The sequence below is a fragment of the Erinaceus europaeus genome, chromosome 3 (genome assembly GCF_950295315.1).
Source record: "Erinaceus europaeus chromosome 3, mEriEur2.1, whole genome shotgun sequence".
Lineage (NCBI taxonomy): Eukaryota > Metazoa > Chordata > Mammalia > Eulipotyphla > Erinaceidae > Erinaceus > Erinaceus europaeus.
The window spans coordinates 70,467,040-70,493,533 of NC_080164.1; the positions used below are offsets into that span (position 1 = coordinate 70,467,040).

At 37.3% G+C, this 26,494-nt stretch overlaps 1 protein-coding gene across 6 annotated transcripts in view; it reads left to right on the forward strand.

Annotated features, from left to right (window-relative positions):
- The window catches only part of AFF3 (ALF transcription elongation factor 3), a 554,707-nt gene that overhangs the window by 345,988 nt on the left and 182,225 nt on the right, over window positions 1-26,494 (forward strand). For all 6 annotated transcript variants that reach the window (XM_060187453.1, XM_060187456.1, XM_060187452.1 and 3 more), the window contains 2 exons: window positions 3,975-4,011; window positions 15,836-15,887. In XM_060187453.1, the coding sequence (XP_060043436.1) occupies window positions 3,975-4,011; window positions 15,836-15,887 (89 nt within the window). The remainder of the gene's footprint in view (window positions 1-3,974; window positions 4,012-15,835; window positions 15,888-26,494) is intronic.

Consider the following 26,494-nt stretch of genomic DNA (forward strand, 5'->3'; position numbering starts at 1 on the left):
AGGTGGGGAGCCAGGGGCTCGAACCGGAATCCTTACGCCGGTCCCTGCGCTTTGCGCCACATGCGCTCAACCCACTGCGCCACCGCCCGGCCCCCAAAATTGAAAGTTTTATACAAAAAATTTTTAAGTTTTGTACATGAATTACATTTTTTGTAAAGCAAAATACAAACAACAAAATAGAAAGAAATTTTGCAAATTACATATCTTAATCTAATATCTAAAATATATAGAGAGAAAACTCCCTCAAATCAGCAAGAGGTTGAATTGGCCGGATAGCTCACCTGATTTGTATAACTGCTTTGTCACACAAATAGCCAAGATTTGAGTCTGGGAAGCTTGGATGCTGTGATCCTTTTCTGTGTGCATCTCTGTCTGTCTCTTTCTGGGGAGGAAAGGAAGGAAGAAATGAAGGGAGGGAGGGAGGGAGGGAGAAAGGGGGGAGGGAGGAGTAGGAAGGGAGAGAAAGGAAGAAAGACAGCCCATGAAACCCCAGTGACAACAACAAAAGGCAGACAGCCAAATTAAAAATTGGACAAAGGCCTTGAACCAATATTTCTCCAAAAAAGCTCTGAAAATTATCAATAATAATTTTTAAAATGCTCAACATCATTAGCCATTAGGGAACTACAAAACAAAACCACAATGAGATAGCACTTCATACCCTATATAATGACTTTAGCAAAATGTGAAAGTCAGTTCAAAATGGGGCAGAAGATAACTTCTGGTGAAAATAAGGAAAAATTGAAATTGTCATAATTTGCTGGTAGGAATTTAAAATGGCTCATCTACTATGGGAAGCAACTTGAAAGCACCTCAAAAAAAATAGTATAGAATTGCCCTACAGGAGGCCAAGACATATCTTACCCAGTAGAGCACACATTATGTCATGTCTAAAAACCCACATTTGAGTCCTGTAACACCACATGTTAGTGTCTGGATTGGGAAGCTTCATGCGTAGTAGAGCAATTCTGTGATGTCTCTCCTTTTCTTTTTCTTCAACTTCCTCTCTGTCTAGGGGAAATAAAATATTCTACCAGGAACTGTGAAATAATGCAGATGCAAAGTCTCAGTGATAATCTGAGAGCACTAAATAAATGTAGAAAAAGTAGAAGAGGAGGAGAAAAAAGAAGAAAATAGACATAATTATCATATAAACATATAATTCCATTCCTAGAGCTTGAGGTGATTTTACTTAGTGAAGCAAATTAAGAGGAAAAACCAACTACTGGGTGGGTTTGCTAATATGTGGAATAAAAGAATTGAAACAAATACCAGGTGGTGGCATGCACATAGTACTATGTGCAAGGACCCAGGTTCAACCCCCCACTCCCGAGCTGCAGGGGGGAAGCTTCATGAATGGTGAAGCAGGTCTGCAGATGTTATCTTTCTCCCCCTCTCTCTCCTTCCCATCTCAATTTCTCTCTGTCCTATCCAATAAAATGGGGGAAAAATTGCCTTCAATAGCAGTGGTTTCATAGTGCTGGCATTGATCTCTAGAAGTAACCCTGGAGTAAAAAAAAAAAAAAAAAAAGAATTGAAACATATGATCTTGCCCAAAAAAAGGAGCCAACCTGTCTGTAAGACTTTGTGAGAACTATGGTTATTATTCCTATGGGAGGAAATGGGGCACAGAAGTTTGGTGGTGGGTGTGGTATGGAACTTTACCCCTGTAATCTTAAAATTTTATAAACCATTATTAGTCACTGCTAAAAAGTGTTAAAAATTCCATCTTTAGATATGCCCATAAAAAAATTGAAAACAGGGAGTCAGGCAGTAGTGGAGCGGGTTAAGCGCACGTGGTGCAAAGTGCAAGGACCCGCATAAGGATCCCATTTCAAGCCCCCAGCTCCCCACCTGCAGGGGAGTCGCTTCACAGGCGCTGAAGCAGGTCTGCAGGTGTCTATCTTTCTCTCCCCCTCTCTGTCTTCCCCTTCTCTCTCCATTTCTTTCTGTCCTATCCAACATTGAATGACATCAATAACAATAATAACTACAACAATAAAACAACTAGGGCAACAAAAGGGAATAAATAAATAAATATTTTTTAAAAATTGAAAACAGGGGAGTCGGGCAGTAGAGCAACGGGTAAAGCGCATGTGGCGCAAAATGTAAGGACAGGCGTAAGGACCTGGGTTTGAGCCCTCAGCTCCCCACCTACAGGGGAGTCGCTTCACAGGCGCTGAAGCAGGTCTGCAGGTGTCTATCTTTCTCTCCCACTCTCTGTCTTCCCCTCCTCTCTCCATTTCTGTGTCCTATCCAATAACAACATCAATAACAACAACAATAGTAACTACAGCAACAGTAAAAAGACAACAAGGGCAACAAAAGGGAAAATAAATAATTTTTTTTAATTGAAAAAAAGGACTGTATCAAGGACATGTTTATGTTTAGTCTTAGTAATATTATTCACAATAGCCAAAAGGTGGAAATATGTAGTTTGGATGGTTCATTAACAGATAAATGGATATACACACCCCTACTATTCAGCTGTATGTAGCTAATGAAGTACGGATACATCTTAAAGCATTGATGAATCTAAAACATTATGCTAAGTAAAAGAAGCCAGACACAAGACAGCATATATTCTTTCTTTTTATTTGTAAAGTGGAGATATTCATAAGACCATAGGATAAGAGGGGTACAATTCCACACAGTTCCCACCACCAGAACTCTAGTATCCAGCCCCCTCCCTTCAAAGCTTTCCTGTTCTTTTACCCGGTGGAAGTATGGACTCAGGATCATTATGGGATGCAAAAGATGGAATGTCTGGCTTCTGTAATTACTTCCCCACTGAACATGGGCGTTGGTAGGTTGATCCATATTCCCAGCCAGACATCACATATTCTATAATTCCCTACTTACATGGGGTATGATATTCCACTTATATGAAATATCCAGAATAGAATAATTCATGGAGACACCATGCAGATTTCTGGTTACCAGGGACTGAGGGGAGGAATGAATGGGGAAACACTTCTTATTGGGTAAGAAATTTTACTTTGTGACCATGGAAATATTTTATAACTCTGTTTTCCTTATCTGAGTAGAAAGAGGATAAAGGAAGCACAACTAAAAGTTGTAGTAAGTGTAGGTGTGGCATAGAAAGAAGGTGAAGACAGGGCCTTAGACATGAATAAAAATGGTCATCAGTTTCCTCATGGGGTCAGCCATCTTTGCCTAACTGGCCTGTATGCTTCTCTGGTCCATGTACGTGCCTTTTCATTTTGCTGATTAAAAGTTCAAAATATCAGTGGAGGGTGGGCTTGGAGTGTAAAAGACTCCATGAGGAACACTTAGAGTAGAGAGGAAAGCCTTTAGCAATGAAATAAAGATTACTAATTTGAATCTTATATTTTAAAAAAGAAAAGTAGTCGTGGGGCATATCCTCAACAGATTACTAATCATCATCTTAAAGTTAAGACTATAATGTGTCCTTTGGGGTTAAATGGGTGGAACTGGCAGTGATTATGCTTCCTGATGCAAGTACGGAAGTAGAGGACAAATAATGGGATTATTTTACTCCTATGTGGAATATAGAGGATTGAAACACCTGAACTTGAAAAGAGAAAAAAAAAATATGTGTGTGTGTCACTATTATCTTATAATCTTGTAAATATTAAACCACTAATAATATATATAGTTAAAAAGAAATATTTTGCAACTAGATAAAAATAGTAGTACAACCTTGTAAACATACTATCACTGAACTGTTCATTTTTAAAATGGTTCATCTTATGTGAATTACATCTCAATAGACAGACAAAAAGCCCTTAATACAAAATAGAAGTAATTGTGAACTATATGACCAGAACTGACTAAAAAATCACATTTACATAAATGTTTCTTATTATAGTAGCTGGTATAGATTATGATCAATGATTAGGTTCTGAATAACTAGTAAAATATCTCATGTTCAACTTTAATTTTGAAAATCAAAATAAGAAAAGTAATTTTTTATTGTTGTTTTCTTTTAGGACTCTCAACTTGTTTCCTCTGGACACAATAATCCAAGTAAGGAAAACTTCTCCATAACTTAGGGGGAAGGGGAAAGGAAGAAGGGGAGTTCTGCTTGCAAAAAACAGTTGGTTTAAATGAGTTTTGCTAAAATAACAGAATCCAATGAGGGCCGAGGACAGGGCTAGTTGTTCACCTATTGCCCAGATGAATAAGATCTGTGGTGACCTTGAATGCTTCTCTATTTTTATTCAGGGAAAGGAGGGTCAAAACATAAAGTGGTGAATTTTAAGTAAGTAAAGTAGCTTTAATTTTAAGTAAAGTAAAGTAGCTTTGTTATAGTTGGTCCCTAGTATATATGCAGTGGAAAAATATTTAAACTTAACAAATGAGTTATCTAAATTAGAAGGAAGTGAGTGGACAAAGAAATTCAATGAAAAGAACTCAAAATAAATAGCCTTAGAATCCATGAAGAAACCATGACCTCATCCAGAGATAGTGAGGCTGCAGTATCTTAAAAGGAGTTTCCTTCTTGAACACGGTGTCTAATAAACATAGGGCTTTGTCATTGAAGAGAGTATGTTATTATGCTTCTAAGTAATTTATGATTCTCTTTTTTATAGTGTTGTTTCTCTTGAGCATGAAAAATGTATGATTCCCTGTTCATATAATGAGTGTATCCCCACAAAGTTGGAGTTTTGTTTACCTCGTAACTAGCTAGTCAACTGAGATCACCTCTTTCTAATTGTAAAACTATAGTTGATGTGATTTGGGGTCCACATTCAGCTTAGGAGCCTATGTGACCTCTGTATCCCTGTAGATGTGAGCTCCCATTCTGTGGTCATGAGTAGGAACATTTCAAGCTGCCCCAATATCAGGACCCATCTTCCTCAGGTGTAGCATAGAGTATGTTGTCCATCCTCCCTTTGGAGGATGGGACATTCTCTACCATTATTGATGCAAGTTGAGGGCAAGGTCCTGTTAAAGAATAGGAAAGTTATCAAGGGAGGGGATGGGATACGGAGTTCTGATGGTGAGAATTGTGTGGAGTTGTGCCCCTCTTATCCTACGGATTTGTCAGTGTTTCCTTCTTATAAATAAATTTTAAAACAATCTAATTGAACATGAAAATCACTCCAAGATCACAGAAGTGTCTTTGGTATTGACACTTAACCACTAAACATTTATGAAGGCAGAGACCTGCAGAGAAAGCACATCCAGACAAATATATTAGGGAACCCCAGGCTTATAATGCCTAGCTAGAAAAAGGTTAGGGTAGAGAAGTGATAACACAAGATGGATAGGCAACATTACTTAATTATCCCACCCTCTTTTATGCTGACATCATAAATACCAGTAAAGAAATGAAATTCTATGTCATTTAAAAATATAAAGAAAAGTAATAAATTCAATATTTAAGCAAATACTGAAAAATAATTAGAAAAAATGCATGATTAAGTCCATGAGGTATGTGAATATCTGTTTCATTTGCCAAAGACTAGAACATACAGAAGAATTGCCCTTAAGGTTTTGATTGATTCTTTTTTTTTTTCTTTTTGCCTCCAGGGTTATTGCTGGGGCTTGGTGCCTGCACTACAAATCCACTGCTCCTGGTGGTCATTTTTTCCCATTTTTTTAAATATAATAGGACACAGAGAAATTGAGAGAGGAAGGGTAGACAGAGAGGGAAAGAGAGAGAGATACCTTGAGACTTGCTTCACCACTTGTGAAGCGACCCAACTGCAGGTGGGGAACCCTGGGCTTGAACCAGGATCCTTGTATAGGTGCTTCTGCTTTGTACATGTGCACTTAACCCATTGTGCTACCACCTGGCCCCCATTGAGTCTTTATATTTAAATTTAAACAGTTAAGGCTAAAGAAAGATTATAATAGATGAATAAAGGTACATTTTCTCATCTTCAAGTTTCTGATATTATTGAACCTCTTCTATTTGCCAGCACCTTAGTGTATGTTATTTTACTTAATCCTAACAGCTGCTGTATGAAATTGGCACTGTTGTCCCATTTTGCATACTTTGGACTTGAAATTTTGAGCTGAATAGCTATCCTAAGGTCACATGACTAAAATCAAGACAGCTGGGATATGAATTCAGGAATCTCACCCACAGAGACCATAGGTTATATATCTTACTAGTTTTATCAGAGGTTGCTTCTTTTACTTCACTGTGAGATTGAATTCTTGTCCAGGATCTATATACTATGACTTTATATGCATCTGGAAAATTTTTATAACATGTCATAAAATTCATGCATCTATACTTCAATGTAGAATATATAAAAGCGGACCCATTGTTTGTAGAACATAAGGTGGAATTTGCTTTGTGAGGTATAAAACCCATTGCCTAAGAAATTTCGTGATTGCCTTTCCTTTTTCTGGGGGTATAGGATTGGGGGAGATCTTCTACCTAAAAGTCAAACATATGTAAAAAATGTAATATCACTGTAAAAATTCTATATAGATTATAGCACATGCAAACATTTAGGAGAGGTAATCACACCAGGAGCCCCTCACCCCATTAAAAAATATTGTCTATATCCAAGACCCACAAAGAGATGGTGGGCTGGAAAACATTTTTAAATTATTTTAATTTTTATTAGGGGGTGGGAAATAGTTCTTAAAAAACCTAGTAATGACTGGAAGTTTTCCAGACACCGACCCACAGTTTCATGAAGCTTAATGAGTGTTTGCCAGAGTAAATAAAAAGAAATTATCAATAGAAATATCATAGTTAAACTACATACCACATAGATGAATAGAAAATTCTTGATGCCTTTAAATACCCATTAATACCTATGTATATATGTATGTATGTATGTATTCATTCTAGCCTTGAGGGTTACCACTGTGGCTTGGTGTATTCAAGACTAATCTACCATGTCCTGTAGTCATTTTCCCCTCTTTCTGTCTATCTTTCTTTCATATTAGATAGGAATATAAAAATTGGGGGCGAGGAGAGAGGGAGATAAAGAGAGAAATCTGCAGGTGGGGAATAGGGCCTTAAACCCAGAATTATGTGTGCAGTCAACCCCCCCCCCCATTGATATATATTTAAAAAGCAACAATTAAGCTTCCAGTTGACTTCTCAACAATTATCAGTGGAAGTTGACAATGAAATTATAACTTCACTTTGTACGTGGAAATTGATGTGCTGATTCTTACATTTATTTGACAAAGGGCCAGAAATAGCTCAGATACTTCTGAAGAACAAGGTTAGTACCTTGTCTCACAAATTTTTCATGAAAGTAAATATTTTAGCTAAGTAGTGAAAACAGAAATAGACATATTAAGCAGTGATATAGAATAGAGAAGCCAGAAAGAGTTCTATAGATACATAAATATAAGTTCATGACAGAGCTGACACAGACAATGGAGGAATCATGGGTTATTTTATTTTATTTTATTTTATTGCCACCAGGGTTATTACTGGGGCTTAGTGCAAGCACTATGAACTCACCACTCCCGGTGGCCATTTTCTCCTTGTTTTTTTGTTGTTTTTTTTGTTTTTTGTTTTGTTTTGTTTTTAACTGAATAGACCAAAGAGAAATTGAAAGGGGAGGGGCAAGCAGAAAAGGAAAAAGAAAGATAGACATCTTCAGGCCTGCTTCACCACTTGTGAAGCAGCCATCCTGCAGGTGGGGAGTGGGGGCTTGACCCAAGTCCTTGTTCATGGTAATATGTGCAGTTAACCAAGTGTGTCACCACTCAGCCCCCTCACAGGTTCCATAATGAGTACTGCTGGAATACTGGTTATATACAGAGAGAATGGTATTAATTCCTACTCCACAACATCTACAAAAAGTATTCCAGATTTGGTTTGGTTTTTGCCACCAGAGATATTGCTAGAGGTCAGTGTCTGCATGATGACTCCTCTACTCCAAGTGGCCTTTATTCCCCACCCCTTTTTTAAATAGATAGACAGAGGGTAGGATGGATACCTGCAGCACTGCACCCATACTCATGAAGCTTCCCCCCTGCAGATGGGGACTGGGACCTTGGGTCTGGGTCTTCATCATGGTGATGTGTGCACTCTGCCAGGTACAACACCACCGGTCCTCCCCTCACAGATTTTTTCTTTTAAAAAACCTTAAATATGAACCATAAACCTGTACATTTTAAATATATAGTATAGAACATCTTTCTGGTATATTTTTTAAATAAAATACCAAGTGTCAAAGGAAAGCATCAATAAATCCAAGTATACAAAAAATGAGTGTACTATATACTTTTTAATACTGGAGACTGTTTCTCCTTTAACAAGCAAAGCAAACAAACCTTATTTCATAATATTTGTGTCAAGACAATAAAATGTTTTTATGAATTAAAAGAATATTACAAAAAATCTTTTCTTTAAGAAATGAAATGTCACAAAAGAATAAGCACAAAAAAATGAGAAAAGTACCTTATTGGTGCTCAGGGGGATGCAAACATCACAATGGAATTTTAATTGCATCTTACATTATTAAATTAGAAAGCAATTTTAAAATGTGACCAGAACTTAATTTGGAACTAGTTTAAAATTCCACAGTAAAATTAGAAATAATACATCCTACAATACAGCACTCGACACTTCTACATAAGGAAAGATGTTCATGAATGTAATTGCATAATTCATAGTGGGGAAAACAATGCCTACCAGAAGAAGAATGAACAAGAAAATCGTGATACTTTTTCTTTCTTTTTTTTTTTAAAGATTTTATTTATTTATTAGTGAGAAAGATGTGAGGAGAGAGAAAGAACCAGCCATCACACTAGTACTTGTGCTGTCGGGGATTGAACTCAGGACCTCACACTTGAGCATTGAGTGCTTTATCCATTGCACCACCTCCCTCTCCACCGTGATACTTTTTCATGTGAGGATGTCTCACAGCAATAAGGATAAATTAACCAAAACTACAGCATCATGGCAGCAAGAGCTAAATACCATAGTGAGTGACAGAAGTCTCAGGAATGCATAAAGTGCAGTTCTATTCATATAAAATGTAAACTCAAGAAAAGCTAAATCATCTGTCTACTACTAAATAACTGGTTTTAAAACTGTTAAGAAAAGAAAGGACTGCTTAGCATGTAATTCTGTTCCTAAATCACTAGAAACAAGATGAAGGTGTAAGCCTTGAGGTTTCTGGATAAACTTCATCAAAAGTTGTTTTCACAGCTAACTCATTTTAGGTTTGTTTGGGGTTTGTTTGTTTGTTTTTCCTTTGCCCGCTGTGACTTTATGCACATGTGCAATTTCATCACTCCCATGGAGGGAAAGGAGAGACACCATAGCACTGCTACACCACTCATGAAACTTCTCCTTTGCATAGTGCTTCCTTGCGGTGGCAGGGTCTCAGTCCTGGGTCCTTTTGTATGTGAAATATGCATTCTACCCAGTGAAGTATCTCCTTGTCCCTGACATGCATTTTATACACACTAAAAACCTGCTCTAACTTACATTTTAAGAAAAAGCAGGATGTGAGGATGATCTGGCCGCGACATCTGTCACCCCATTGATCGCCAGGGTTGATTCGGCTGATCTGGCTGGCTAGGCGGGTGTCCCCTTCCTCCCTCACCGCTCCATGTGCCTCACTCCCAAAGCTGAGCTTGGCTGAAGAGGAAGGCCTTCCCCAAATAGAGATGGATGGTCTTTGGTTGAGAGTAGCTGCGCTCCCCTGCTAGAACCTCCAAACAGCTCTCAAGAAAAAGCAGGGAATCAATAAGATAGTTCACCTGGTTGCTCTCACTTACCTGACCAAGCACACAACCCAGGTTTTTTATTATTATTATCTATTTATTTTTATTTTATTTATAAAAAGGAAACACTGACAAAACCATAGGATAAGAGGAGTACAACTCCACACAGTTCCCACCACCAGCACTCCGTATCCCATCCCCTCCCTTGATAGCTTTCCTATTCTTTTTTTTTTTTCAAATTAATCATTTGACCAAAGTAGAAGTTTACTGACAGATCTTTAACATGCTCCTAGATTCAACAAAGTATAAGATGCCCAAATAGTAGAGATTATTTATTAACTAAATAAAACCTGAGGGATCTACTAATTCACCAGTGATGAACAAGCTTACCCATTAATCATGTTAACTTCCCAAATGTATAAAAAAAAATTTTAATTCAAAAGCTTTTAATCAATTTATTCCAGATAAAGTATTTAAAACCCCAATTAAAGAGGAACTGATATTGCGTTTTCTTCTCCTTTTTAAACTCACGTTAGATTATTATAATGATCTTGTGATCAACTTTTTCAAATTACTTTGATTGATAAAATCAAAATTGGTTTTGACCTCACTCTTCCATAAGCAGTAAAGCAAATTGCTGGTCACTGTGAGTGGATCAGTCTGAAAAAATTCTCTCAAGTGTGTGGAGGGTATAATCTGAAAAATTCAGCTTTCCTATTTTTTAACCCTCTGGGAGTATGGACCCAGGATCATTATGGGGTGCAGAAGGTGGAAGGTCTGGCTTCTGTAATTGTTTCCCCGCTGAACATGGGCATTGACAGGTCGATACAACCCAGGTTTGAACCCCTGATGTATCACATGGAAGTACTACAGCACTAGGAAGACTTCAGTGCTGTAGTGTCTTATCTATCTCTATCTGAAAAAGCCAGCCTTGAGTTGTGAATCACACGTGTGCAAGGCCTGAGTGATAGTAGCAGCTGCAACAACAATATCATACCTTTTTTTTGAAGACCCATTTACCTGTGGCTGTGCAGGTCACCTTCATTCAATTTTTGTGACATTCCCTTTTAGGGTCCAGCTCCACTACTTTGTTTTCATGATGATTATTCAGAACATTGTTATAAATAGTGTGAAAATGTTATAAACAGTTCTTGTCTTATATTTTTATAAATAGTGGGTTAATGTTGTAAACATTTCTTGTCTTATAATAATGCTATTTGGCCTACTGGTAATTCCAAATGTTTACTTACTGATTAAATTAATATTAACGAGGCAGGCTCAATAGTCAATGAATAGAATATAAATATTTTAAATCTGGGCTATGTAAAAGGAAAGGTATAGCTACAGAGTTTTTCATAATGGCAGGAGGTAGACTAGATAGGTGAGTTTCCTCATTTTACATAAAGAAAAAGGTAGAAATTGATTAATCAAGAAACAAAGGTGAAATTTATTTAAAATTATAAATGGCCCACCAGAGGCAGTAAAAGTAATAATAGAGCTAATAAAATGTAAGAAAGGTAATATGTTCAGATAGCAAATGCTTTTTTTTCATATCAGAAATCATTAGATGCTGTCTAAATTGACACATCTAGAAATGAGTATATCAGGCTGGGGAAACAGCATAATGGCTATGCAAAAGACTTTCATGCCTGAGGCTCAGAGGTCCCAGGTTCAATCCCTAGCACCACCATAAGCCAGAGATGAGCAGTGCTCTGGTGTTTCTCTCTGTGTTCTTTCTCTATGTATCTCTCTCACTAATATAAAATAAATATTTTTTTAAAAAAACTCCTAAAACAGGGATACTTAGCTGAAGTTCTTGATATTGTCAGCTTGTTCAATTATCATCTAGGTGATTTGTCTTAGGAGACTGGGACTAGAAATGAATATATCACATAGAATAATGATTGCTGAGCTTATAGAATTTAAAACAAAAGCAAAATTAACTTAACTCTTTTTTTGTTTTGTTTTGTTACATCGAATATGAGTAACTTTTATGACAATATGAAAAATTTTTAGTATTGCAAAACTCCCCTCTGCATCAGAATCCAGTCCAAGACCATACTATTTTGATCACCTTTTCAAAACTTTTCTTTGGTTCTTACTATAGCACTATTGATAGAGGCTACCATAGTTTAGCAGTGTGAGTACACTAAGTGCATAAAGGTATGAATATAGTACTAATTCTCTTTAAACATATCAGAAAAAGTATCCAACAGGAAATTTGTTGGATTAAAAATGTAGCAGGTTTCCTTTTCTGTGTCTGGGAGATCCTGGGTGTGCTGAGAATTCAAATCTCACTCTTTCAGCCCATGGATTCCCTTCCCAAATCCTGTCAATAAAGTAGTTTGATCAAGAACCAAAAAAAAAGTAGCAGTTATAATTTTCTTTTCAGGACATAAGCTCTTCCCCCATCCTCACATCTTTTATTTTGCTGCAATACACCAAACCCAGTCCAAGTTTTGCTTTGTGCTTTCTTATTTTTTAACTTCTTTTTTAATTAGTGCTTTAATAATGATGGACAAGATTGTGGGATAAGAGGGGTACAATTCCATACAGTACCCACCACCAGACTGCAATAAGTAGCCTACTGGACCCACCAAACTCTTTTATACTTCAAATTGTATGTCCATCTCCCACCCTCACTATGATCTCCTTCCACTGGAGTTGTGGTTTTGTTTTTTTTTTGTGGTTTTTTTTGTTTTTTGGAGTTTTATATTGATGGGTTATTAGTATTTATTTTTATTTATTCCCTTTTGTTGCCCTTGTTGTTTTATTGTTGTAGTTATTATTATTGTCATTGTTGTTGGATAGGACAGAGAGAAATGGAGAGGGGAAGGGGAAGACAGAGAGAGAGAGAGAAAGATAGACACCTGCAGACTTGTTTCACCGCTTGTGAAGCGACACCCCTGCAGGTGGGGAGCCAGGACTTGAACCAGGATCCTTATGCGGGTCCTTGTGCTTAGCGCCACCTGCGCTTAACCCGCTGCGCTACAGCCCGACTCCCCCTTAAGTATCTAGTACATGTAAGGCACCATGAAAAGCACAGGTAGACAAATTTAAGTGACAAGTTGCAAATACATAGTGTGTGGGTGTGTGGGTGTGTGTTTGTGTGTGTGTGTGTGTATGTGTGTTTATGGGTGTGAGTGTGTGTGCTTACGGGTGTGAGTGTATATACATAGTCCTTTGGTTCACTTTTCCCCTCTTCCCCCCTATAATTGTATTTCTGCATGCTAAGTGATGATGCTGCACCAGTTTCTTAATGATGAATGATAACTCTCTTCCCAAAGAGAGCATTGTGGCCATTATGAAAGCATTTAAGTAACCAGCATGACCCCTAATGGTTCACTTTGATGGGTCCAGGGGAAAACTCATGAGCACCAACTGAAAAAAAAAATCTATTGTTGAGAATTTTCTAGCTTACATTCGTAAGTTTCCCTTGGGTTTGATAAAGAAGCTGTACTTCTTAATGACTTAAACATTTCAAGTTGACTTGAGAGATTGCATCACCTAAAATCTCAAGATGTTGAGAACTTTTTGAAGGATAGAAGTAGTTTTGATCACTGTGTCTGTCTTAAGCTTGCTTTCCCCTAGAAAGGTTAATACATTTTTGCTGAGAGCACCTGCTTCTCCGACTGTTTGGTCTCACTGTATCCTTACTATTTGTTACAACCTATTGTTTTCCCTGTTGCCACAACATTAGTGCTGCTAGGAGCAGAGATAATCAGCCACAGCTTTGTCCCTGCATTAAGCCAGCCCAGGGTTCCTGAGCCCCATGGTCGTCCTTTTGAAGGAAAGCTTATGCCCTCTCAGCCTCTGGGTTATTTGGCAGCATTGTTGGTCAAGGTAAAACATGTTTATTCAAACATCTAAACAATATCTTTATTTACATTATGATTTCCTATTTTGTTGACATCAGCTGTTTGGGAATGTTTACAGTAGCTTGCTGCTTTAGAGCCTGCTATTTTTATTCTTGAATACAGTTGTATGTAGTGTGACCACCAGCAGAGCTGCAGACTATGGAAGGTAACCAGTTTCTCCAAATTGAAAGAAAAAGGAATCAATATGTTGAATTAAATCTCCATTTAGTTTTGTCTTACATAATGCAGGTGTTACAATTCTCTATTTGGGATTCTGATGGCAGTTGTGGTTAGTCAGTGGAAAAATGGTTCTAGAAAGTGCTAAATTAGATTACTTTCCAGCTCTAAAGCCAGTTGAAGAGGCCTTGCATACCTGCTAAATAAGTCCTCTACAGACCTGACTTGGAAAGCAAAATACAATATAAAAGCATTAACTCTAAAGCAAGTTTATCATAATTTTCTGGCTCTACTTTTTTAGTATAGTTTCAATATACATTGGGGTCTGTCTAACTACCATTTACTTGTTGAGCTATTTAAATTGATTTTTAATTGTGGCATTTTGACGAAGACATTGTCCCTTATGGTGGTTCTGGCACTCTGTGGACACACATTAGCAAAATTACATCAGAGATAGACATGTGAACTATATATATGACTTTGTATTTTTATCACACAACTGTTATTTACTATCTGAGAAAAAGAAAAAACAGTAAATTACACTTTTGAGTTCAGCTTGTATGATAACTTTTTTTTTTTTCTTTCTTCTTTTGCCACCAGGGTTATCATTGGGGCTCAGGGTCTGTATGATGAATCCACCACTCCTGGTGGCCACTTTTTATTTGATAAGACAGGAAAGTTGAGAGGAGAAAAAGAGAGATAGAGAAAGGAAGGAAGAGAGACACCTGTAGCACTGCTTCACTACTCATGAAGCTTCCCCACTGCAGGTGGAGATGGAGGGTAGGTGGGGCTCAAACCTATGTCCTTGGACATAATAATGTATATGCTCAAACAGATGTCCCATCATCTTCCCCCTGAATAATATCTTGATGAAGTGTTCATCAGATAATTAAGAGGATCATTCCTGAGACTAGTTGAACTTAGTGTGGGCAGCTGAAAAAAATTAGTACCGTCTGCATTAGGGCTTTACTGAAGCCCTAATCAGTAAAGGGAAGTGTGTGTGTGTGTGTGTGTGTGTGTGTGTGTGTGTGTGTGTGTGTGTGTGTGTGTGTGTGTACACATGTGCACACGTGTAGGGAGGGTTTTGAAATTTTCATGCCTTATTTAAAAAAAAATGCAAAGACTTTTGTCTCTTGCAATTCGCAACTTTCTTTGGAGTTTATACAACGGTTAGCACTGAACAACTATCATAACCACAGCTAACTCACATTCTCGGTCATGATCCTACTTTCATCTCCTGGTTTCAAAAAAAATTAATAGTAAAAAGTGCCGCCAGGCTGGGAGTATAGATCAACCAGTCAACGCACATGTTCAGCAGGGAAGCAATTACAGAAGCCAGACCTTCCACCTTCTGCATCCCACAATGACCTTGGGTTCATACTCCCAGAGGGATAAAGAATAGGGAAGCTATCAGGGGAGGGTATGGGATATGGAGATCTGGTGGTGGGAATTATGTGGAGTTGTACCCCCTCATATCCTATCTTACCCTATGGTTTTGTTAATGTCTCCTTTTTTAAATAAATAAATAAGGTGTCTACAAACAAAAACTGACTCGAGCCTCCCTTGATTAAAGTCCATCAATTTTTTAATGATCACAGACCACAGAAACTCTCAAGAGAATGAGGAGGGGTTTTTGGTTTACATCTTATTCTATGATCTTATAATGGAATGTAATTTGGGGGAGTCTTGCAACCTATAGAGAAAACTCAGTGTTCTGTAAAAGTCTCTAGGCTCTGATGCAGCCTGACCTAGTTTAACTTGTGTTAGCAGAAGGGATCAAAGTTCAGAATGCTTTGCATGTAGAATCCTAATAAGGTTATTTCCTTAAATTTTCTGTAAAATGAAGTAGAAGGAAACCAGTTTCATCTGTAAGATATTCATTTTTTGACAAGGTCTTTGCTCCAAGCCTCTGGTTGTTTGCAAGCAACTCCTTAGTACCAATTTACAGGTCTGTGCCTGGACAATTGTATTGCCTTAAAAAAAAATCATTTTGCAGATTGGTTCTCAGACAGTTAAAAAAATGTTTTTAAAGCCTCCTGCTGCACATTTCAAAAGATTGCTAATATAAACATGGAAATGCATTTAATCTTTCTTACATTGTGAAGACTGTAACACTCATACCTTTTGTATTTTTTCCTTGCTTCCTTTTTAAGAGAAAGGTGATGCTGAGCCAGAGAGTCCAGACAATGGCACATCAAATACATCGTAAGTCTCTTTGCTGTTTCTATCAGAGATAACTGTTCACTAATATGCCTATAATATGAAACAGTGCCAGTGTTCTGTGATACTGGTACTAGTAATAATTGAAGGAAAACTGTAGTTCTAGTGATAATGTATTTTTAAATGCTTTTGAGTACAGAACATTTCAAGGTCTTATGCTTTTACACAATAAGAATAAACTTGAAAACACAAATGTTCTTTAAAATATAGAAATGTAATAAGATGGGAGTTGGGCAGTGGCACAGCGGGTTAAGCGCAGGTGGCGCAAAGCGCAAGGACTGGCAACAGGATCCAGGTTCCAGCCCCCGGCTCTCCACCTTGCAGGGGAGTCGCTTCACAAGTGGTGAAACAAGTCTGCAGGTGTCTGTCTATCTTTGTCTCCCCATTTCTGTCTTCCCCTCCTCTCTCCATTTCTCTCTGTTCTATCCAACAATGACGACATCAGTAACAACAATAAGAACTACAACAATAAACAAGGGCAACAAAGGGAATAAATATTTTTTTAAAAATTTAAAAAAAAGAAATCTAATAAGATTTGAGGTTGGGGAAATAAACTCTTTAGAATTTGGCTGGAGACTTTTTAAAATGTTACTTTTAGGGAGTCGGGCGGTAGCGCAGTGGGTTAAGCGCACGTGGCGCAAAGTGTAAGGACGGGCGTAAGGATCTCAGTTCCAGCCCCCGGCTCCCCACCTGCAGGGGAGTCGCTTAACAAGTGGTGAAACAGGTCTGCACCTGTCTATCTTTCTCTCCCCCTCTCTGTCTTCGCCTCCTCTCTCCATTTCTCTCCGTCCTGTCTAACAACGACATCAATAACAACAAAAACAATAACTACAACAATAAAATAAGGGTAACAAAAGGGAATAAATAAATATTTTTTAAATGTTACTTATAATTACAAAACTCTTCATTCATACTGGTATACTATCCCACATACCTTTGAGGCTTTTTTTTTTTTGCCTCCAGGTTTATCATTGGGGCTTGGTGCCAGAACTATGAATCCACTGCTCCTGGAGGCTATTTTTTTTCCATGTTGTTGGTGATGGTGGTGATGCTGTTGTTGGCTAGGACAGAGAGAAATTGAGAGAGGAGGGGAAGACAAAGAGGGGGAGAGAAAAATAGACACCTGCAGACCAGTTTCAAAGTTTGTGAAGTGACTACCCTGCAGGTGGGGGCTGAGAAGTAGCACGGGGTGTTAAGTGCACATGTCACAAAGCACAAGAATCCCTTTGAGGCATTTTAAGTCTTCCATGTGTAACTTCACCAAAAAATTAGGTTAAAAAAATAGTAACACAGTTGTGGATCGCTCTAGAATATCAAAAGTTTTGTACTTGTTTTTTGTTTAAACACAGTTTTAAAAAGAAAAGAAACTTAACAAATGTTCCTCACTGGTTTGGCTTTCAATAAACTTAGGTATATTTTAATGATTAATTTGTGTGCCAAGATTATATAAAATATTTTATGATCTTACAAATTATTTTAACTCCAGAAAAATCAGGAGTACATTTTTCCTTGAAAATCTTTATTCTCTCAATTCTATAGAACTAGGAATGCTTTCTTACTGTAAGGCAACTCTTTGAATTTATCTATGAACCAGTGTTCTTATTGCTAAGCACTTAAAGTGCTATTCATTAGAAATGACAGTTTGTGATATATTATTGATTTTCCTATTTTGTTTAATGTCTGTTTCTCAGCCTGTAAAGATCCTTTTGCCTGCACAGTATATTTCATATTGGATATGATTTTTAAGTTTGTTTTTAAAATATTTCTCTGAAAGTTTTAAGTAGTTTTGTAGTCATGATTTCCAATAAATATGATTGATTTTAAATGGTTAAAATACTACAAATTTTTTAATTTTGAACTATAATAGGGAAAGAGTTTTAATGCCATCTGGAGGAATTCTGGAGAACTGAAAGAAGTAAAATCATTCAAATGTTTTAACTCTTGCTGAAGAGAGAGCTTAGCAGTAGAGAACCAGACTTGTATACATGAGATCACAAGTTCAATCCCTAGCACTACATATGCCAAAAATGAGTGGAACTCTGGTCTCTTTCTCATAAAAAATAAGTCTTATTTTTAGTAACATGTGAGATTAAATAAGAATTCATGTAATTTTTTTTAATTCATGTAATTTGAATCAAACTATTTGGGAGTAAATTATTTTCATAAGTGATTTTATAGTTGATTGCAGGATTGAGGCAGTGGTATACCCAGTAGCATCCACACTTTACCATGCTCCAGGATTAGAGTTCAGTCTCCTGGTCCCCGACCTGCAGGACAAGGAGGAGATTTCACAAGTGGTGAAGTGGTAACCAAGTGTCTCTCTCCTTTTCTATCTCCCCTTTCTCTCTCTTTTTCATTTTTCTTTTATTTGTGATTAAGTAGGATACAAAATTGTAAGATTACAGTGTACAGTTCCACACCGCACCTACTACCAAGATTTTGTGTTCTCACCCTCCCAATTCCCAAAGATAACTACCATAGTTCTTACAAAGTCATAGAACCAGTTGGTTTGCTTTTCTCCTTTTTTTAAGCATGTGCATATACTTGAGTTCTCTAGATGCCACATATGAGTGAAGCTATCTCATCTCTTTAATTATTTTGCTAAGCATAATCACCTCCAGCTCCATCCATTTTGTCCCAAAAGACACAATAGTCTCTTTTTTATTGCCAAGTGGTATTCCATAGAGTATTTATTTAGTCAGCCATCTGTTGATGGGCATTTAAACTGGTTTTACTCTTTGGGTATTCTGAATAATGCAGAACATAGGGGTGCATATGTCCCTTCGAATAAAGGTCTAATGGTGGTATTACTGGATCATAAGGTAATTCTATTTTTACTTGTTTAAAGACTTCCCACACATTCTTCAAAAAGGGCTGCACCAGTTTGCATTCCCACCAGCAGTGTACTTGTCTCTTTTAATCCACAATCTTGCTAACACTTGTCATTTCCTGTTTTGTTGACGTAGGCCATCCTCTCAGGTGTGAGATGCTATCTCAGTGTAGTTTTAATTGGCATTTCTCAAATGATAAATGAAATGGAGCATTTCTTCATATGTCTGTGGGCCATGTGTAAAACTCTTCTTTAGAAAACTGTCTATTTAGTTCTTTGGTGCACTTATTTTATTTTATTTTATTTTGCCACCAGGGTTATTGTTGGGGCTCAGTAACACACTATGAAATCACTACTCCAGGTGGCATTTTTCTTTTAGTTCTTTTAGTTGATAGAACAGATAGAAATTGAGAGGAAAACGGGATGTAAAGAGGGGGAAAATTGGTATATTGCACCAAAGTAAAAGACTCTGGGGCGGGTTGGGGGGAGGATTCAGGTCCTGGAACATGATGGCAGAGGACCCAGTGGGGGTTGTATTGTTATGTGGAAAACTGGGAAAAATGTTATGCATGTACAAACTATTGTATTTACTGTTGAGTGTAAAACATTAATCCCCCAATTAAAAAATAAAAGAGAGAGAAAGATGGGGGCTGGGTGTTAGCACTGCAGGTTAAGCACACATGACACAAAGCACAAGGACCAATGTAAGGATGCTGGTTCAAGCCCCCGGCTCCCCACCTGCAGGGGAGTCACTTCACAAGCAGTGAAGCAGGTCTGCAGGTGTCTGTCTTTCTTTCCCCCTTTCTGTCTTTCCCTCCTCTCTCAATTTCTCTCTGTCCTATCCAACAACAAGAGCAGCGATAACAATAATAACAACAATCACAACAAAGGCAACAAAATGGGAAAAAATGGCATCCAGGAGCAGGGGATTTGTGGTGCAGGCACTGAGTCCAAGCGGTAACCCTGGAGGCAAAAAAAAAAAAAAGAGGGAGAAAGAAACAGGTACATGCAGCACTTGCTTCATTGTTTGTGCAGATTCTCCCTTGCAAGTTAGGACTAGGGGCTCGAACTTGGGTCCTTGTGCACAATGATATGTATGCTCAATCAGGTACACCACCAACCAGCCCCTTTGCCTACCCTCTCAATTTCTCTTTGTCTCTATCAATATGAGGGATGAAAAAAAGAATGGTGGATTCATTGTGCAGGCATTGAGCCCCAGTGATAACTCTCACGGCAATAAGATTTTTTTTAAGTGTTAATTGCAAATAAAACAATTTTTGAATTCTTATTTTCAAAGCATGCAAGGGAATATACAAAACTATGGGGAAACTGCTATGATCCTATATATACCCATTGATCCAAATGCACTAATCATGTTCAGTAGATACCGATTTTGTTAATGTAATTTGACATATCAGTAAAGTTCTCTTATATATTCCTCAAGTTCATTATCTAAAACACTTGATTTTCTTTCTTTTTTTAAAATTTTATTAGTGACTTAATATTGGTTTACAAAATTATAATATTTCAGGGGTTTAATTTCCACACCACTCCTACCACCAGAGTTCTGTGTCCCCATTCCCTCAGTTGGAAACTACAGTAGATCTCCCAAGGTTGCAAATACGGGGTGATATATATATATATATATTCCGCTGGCCCTGCATTCTCTTCCTTTCTAAGTCACACTTGCACCTATTACTACTTCTGAATGTCCCTTCTTTTCTCCTGTCCTATTTCTGGGTCCTGATGAAATTGGAATTTGGAGCCCTCTAGTTATCTTACCCCGTCATTTCTCACCCACTAGGAGGAGTATGTAGCAAAATACTTTTTGGGATGCAGAAGATGGAAGGTAATTGCTTCTGTAATTGCTTCTGTGCTAGACATGGGAGTTGGCAGGTTGATCCATACCCCCAAGCCTGTATCTTTCTTCCCCTAGTGGGGTAGGGCTCTGGAGAAGTGAGGTTCCAGAGAAATCAGGATGAAATCATGATAGTGTCTGCAACTTGATGGCTGAAAATCAGTAAGATAAAAAGGACAAAATGATTAATGAACAAGAACTAAAAAATAAGAACAGAGCCTATCAGAATAGGGAACTTAGGGTGGAAAGTAGCTAGGAAGTCAATTTTAGGTATGTTACTAGGGGCCCATGAGTTTTTGCTTGAGTTTGATAGCTAACATGGATGTGAACAAAAATATTTTCTGGGAAGATGGTGTCAGAGTTGAGAATAGAGCTAGAAAGCTGAATTAGGGCAAATAATAGCTCCCAATCTTGAAGAAAATCTATGAATAAAATTAGCTGTTTATCCCATTATCCTGACCCCAGGTCATGCATATATGTGTGTGTGTGTGTGTGTGTGTGTGTGTGTGTGTGTGTGTGTGTGTGTGTATACATACCTATACATATATACATACATATAATCTCCATATTTAGGATAGAAGCTCAAGTCCTTGTTGGTTGTTCATGGTCACAGCTGGGAACATTCTAGGCTGCACTAAACATGTGATTTTCATAATTAATTAACTCATAGTGGTTCTGTCACAATCAAGAGAATCAGCATGTTAGGAATAATGAACAAGGATTTGATTTGGTATGCCTTAGTTGTTTTGTTTGTTTGCTTTCCAATTTTGGATAGAGACAGAGAGAAATTTTGTGAGGGTAAAAGGAGATAGAGGAGAAAGAGAAACAGTTACAGTACTGCTTCAGCACTCATAAAGTGACCCCCCCCATAGGTAGGGCGGGGCCTTGAACCTGAGTCCTTGGCATGGTAATGTGTGTGTTCAACCAAACAGACCACAACCCAGTCCTAATTAATTGTTTGTTTGTTTTTTAGAATTTTTTGAAGAAATGTTGTCACATAGGTTGTTGACAGTGCCACATCTCCCCCAAGAAAAGTTTTAGCATAATTCATTCTCCATGAATCAAAACAAGGGAAAATGCAGGGTGAAATTTTGATGGTCTACCGTCTGTCACAACAGATCTGAGATCAGAGGTGGGAAGGGAAGGCTGGAGATTCAGTTCCCTGTAGTAGGGTAGAATGGTGGTTTGATGGATGCTTTTACTTTTTATAGCATGTTTATGTTTTGTGTACAATACATTATTTAAGCTTATTTATGTAGACAGATGGGTGTGGCAAGGACAATATCCTTCATGCATATAAGAGATCTTAAAATAATCCTACTGAACAAAATTGTACACAAATACTTAGATGTTTTACTTTTCTGTATATTTACTATATTGAGAGGTTACTGGATCTTAGAAGACAAAGCAAAGCCATGAGTCAGAATCAAGTGAAAACATTAGGACCAGATTGCATATAATTGGTGAATACCTTAATTTTCTAGGGCTACTGTTGTAAATTACCATACACCAAATGCCTTAAACAACAAAAAATATACATTTGTTGTCTGTAACTATGGAGGCTAAAAGTTCAGGATCAACCAACAGTGTTGGTTTCTTCTGTGAAGGCAGGATCTGTTCCAGGCCTTCTTCACTGTTCTGCAGATGGTCATCTTATTCCTGTGTCTCCTTATATTATCTTCCTTCTATCCTCTATGAGTCTTTCAGCAACCAATTTTTCCACCTTTTATATGAATGAAATGTATTGTAACTTGGGAATTGGAGCAGTGGGTGAAGTGCCAGATTTGCATACCTGAGATCCTGAGTTCCATCCCCAGCAGTGCATATGCCAAAAGAGATGCTCTGATTTTCACTCTCTCTCATAAATAAACAAATCAATCATTTTTAAAAGAGTGCAAGTTGTTAGAATCGGGCTCACCCTAAGTGACCTCACCTTAACTTGATTATCACTATAAAGACCATTTCTCCAAATTAGATCAGATAGTAGATGTTAGGATTTAAATATAAAAATTGAAGGAGGGAGAATTAAACCCATAAAATGAGTCAGAGCAATCAGAATGATTCAGAAAGCAGACTGGTAGAAGCCGGAGTACATAGGCCAGATGATGAAGGAAGGAGAGAGAACTGATGTAAATCAAACTGAAAATTATGAGCACCATGAGAGCTGAAGACATAAACTGGAGCAAGGAAAGGTATAGGTAATATCTATCCAAGGCATGAACAAAGATACCTCTTTCACTGTCATGGCATGTTGGAACAGACTTAACTTTAGTAATTCCTGTATGTCCCTTTATATACTTCCATGGTGCTGCAAGTCATTCTAAAGCCATTATAGAGATTAAAATGTCAAGTTGAGAGTTTTCTTGAGAGTGATCTAATTATCCTTAAAAACTATTTCCTGGGAGTCGGGCAGTAGCGCAGCGGGTTAAGCATACTTGACGCAAAGCACAAAGACCAGCTTAAGGATCCCGGTTCGAGCCCTCAACTCCCCACCTGTAGGGGAGTCGCTTCACAAGCGGTAAAGCAGGTCTGCAGGTGTCTTTCTCTCCCCCTCTCTGTCTTCCCCATCTCTCTCCATTTCTCTCTGTCCAATCCAACAATGATGACATCAATAATAACTACAACAATAAAAAAACAAGGGCAACAAAAGAAAACAAATAAATATATATTTTTTAAAAATAATAATAATATTTTAATATTTCCTTATTGCTCTCTGCTGTAAGGAGATTAATCATGATGAGTTTTAGACAGTCATTACCTAGCAATCTGCATAGCTCCTGAGAACCCCTTCAGGATCTGTTATTTCATGATCATATGAGTATCCACAAAGATGAAAAGTATACCTTATTATTAATACACAAAGACTGATGAATTAAATTTTTGTATATAGAGTACCAGTTGTGCTAATAATGGAAAAGTTCTTATTACATTAACTCTGCTGCAGATTATTTGTATAAACTTGGGGCAAAAGAAAAAGCTATTTGAAGTCATTAGAGGAAAACAATGCAGAAAATTTTAGGGCATTTGCTCCTTAAGAGGAGAAAACTGGACTAGGCATCATTTCAATTTGCATATCTTCCCTGCTGTGTGTCCTACTAAATCCATAAAGAGCAACTTTGGAGAAAAATGTAATCATATAGACTTACACTGTTCACAGCTGCCAGAGTGACTGGGGCATAAAAGTTGAAATTCTGTGAAATAATAGAAAGCCATAAAGAAGAGAGAGATCCATTTCTGCATATAAATTCCCCTCAAACCTTGAATAATCCCTGAGCTGCCCATGTGAAAAATATGGGGGAGAACTTATATGATTCTCTAAATCAACAAAGAAAAAGCATTTGGCATATCCAAAACCTCATTCGTTGTTGTTATTGTTTTTATTTCTTAGCAAACTAGATCAAGAAGGGAACAAATTCAATCTAGTAAAGAACATCTACCCCAAAATCTATTGCTAATATCATATGTAATCAGAAAACACCAAACATTTCCTTCAAAATCAGAACTGATGTTTGCTCTTAGCATCTCCATTATACATTATACTGTAGGTTGTAATAAGTGTAACATACAGAAAATAACAATAATAGATGTAAAGTTAATGCTAAGAAATCTAATAATCGACTACTCGACTCAAATAAATCCATTGAGATCAGTGTTCAGAAATCAGTTGTGTTTACATTTATTAGCAATAAGCAACTAGAAATGATACTTCAAGCAGTGCCATAAAGTGCATAATAAATTTAGCAAAAAATATATAAGGCCTATACACTGGGAACTATGAGGGAATTTTAAGATCAAAATCCGTGACAAATGGAGATATTGAGACGATTCATTGTTGGCATGTGAATTCTTTTGACATTGCCCTAATAGCTTCAATATAGTTTTGACCAAAAGACCAGCAGGACGCATTTGTAAAGGCAAGATGATTCTGAACTGTTTATACCAAAGCAAAAGACCTAGATAATTAAAACAGTAATGAAAAAAGAACAAGATTGAAGGCCTCTTAGTACCTGATTTCAAGACGTATAAAGCTAAAGTAATTTTAAGATACTCTGGCATTGACATAAGGACATACATGTAAGTCAGTGAAACAAAATAGAATCTAGAAATAGACTCACACACATGTAATCAACTGATTTTCCATAAAGTTACCAAGCAGCTCAGTGGGGGGAAAGGATGTGTTTACAACAAATGTGCTAGAGCAACTGCTGGCAGGAAAAGCATGTATCTTCCCTGCACACAAATAGGATGAATCAAGCCCACAACAAAAAAGGCTAAAATCATAAAATTTCTAAATGAAAGCATAAGACATTATTTCCACAGCCTGGGGCCAGGCAAAAATCTTTTTAATAGAGGTCACAAAATTCATACAAAAATAAAATAAAATCCTAATAAGTTGAACTTAATCAAAATTAAAAGCAGGTGCTCATCAAAATGACAAAGATACAAACATGATTAAAATATTTACAGTACACAGGTATGATGAATAATTTGTATCCAAAGTATTTAAGGAACGCTTGGCAGTTCAGTAGTAAATTGATATAGGCCAGTTATTTAAAGTGAAAAAGATTTACAAAGAACCAAAGAATAGTTGAAAGATGTTAATGGCATTCATCTTCAAGGGAATGCAGATTAAAACCACAAAGAGCCACCAGGATGCATCCACTAGGATGACTAAAATTGAAAAGATTGACAATACCAGATAATAGGAAGGATATAGTAGAACCCTCTTAGGCATTGCTTATGGGAGTATAAAATGTTTATTATTGAAAAACATTTGACTCGTGTGTGTGTGTGTGTGTGTGTGTGTGTGTGTACAGTATAATTCAGCAATTCCAGTTGTAAGCATTAGGAGGACATGAAAAGCATATCATTAGAAAGATTTATACAAGAATATTCTTAGCAGTTTTATTCATGATAGTCTGTAACTGAAGACTGATGGGAAACCAGCTAATTAATGTATTTTTTAAAATGGGATATGATTCACACAGTGGTCTACTTCTAATAAAGCCCCAACAAACTTGGCTTGTTACATTGGATGTATATCCCAATCAAAATGTCAGTAACTTATACTGTATATATTAATTGACTATTTCTAAACTTTATATAGAGAAGAGGAAAACCCACAGTAGCCAGTATGGAAAGAGAAAACAAATCTGGAGGACTGACACTACCCAACCTTAATACTTACTACAGTAATCAAGAACAGACAAATAGTGGAGAAGAGAGAATCCAGAAATAAACTCCCATAAGTAGAGTCATCTGACTTCTAACAAAAGAACAAAGACAGTACTGTGAAGCACAGATAACCTTCCTAACAAATGATGGTTAAATAAGTATATTTCTTTTTTTTTCTTTATTGGGGGATTAATATGGTTTTTTGTTTGTTTGTTTTTTGGTTTTGCCTCCAGGGTTATTGCTGGAGCTCAGTGCCCACACCGTGAATCCACTGCTCCTGGAGGCAATTTTTTTTCCCGTTTGTTGCCCTTGTTGTTTTAACATGTTGTGGCTATTATTATTGTTGTTATTGATGTCACTGTTGTTGGATAGGACAGAGAGAAATTGAGAGAGGAGGGGAAGACACAGAGGGGGAAGAGAAAGATAAACACCTGCAGACCTGCTTCACCACTTGAGAAGCGACCCCACTGCAGGTGGGGAGCACAAGGATCAAACTGGGATCCTTATGCCGGTCCTTGCGCCTCACGCCATGTGTGCTTAACCCTCCTGACCCCCAGGGGATTAATGTTTTACAGTCAACAGTAAATACAATAGTTTGTACATGTATAGCATTTCTCAGTTTCCCAAAAATAAGTATATTTCAACAAACAATGAATCTAAGTAGAGACCCTGCATCACTCAGAAAACTCAAATTCATTGCAGCACAAAACTATAAAATTAGGGAGGGAG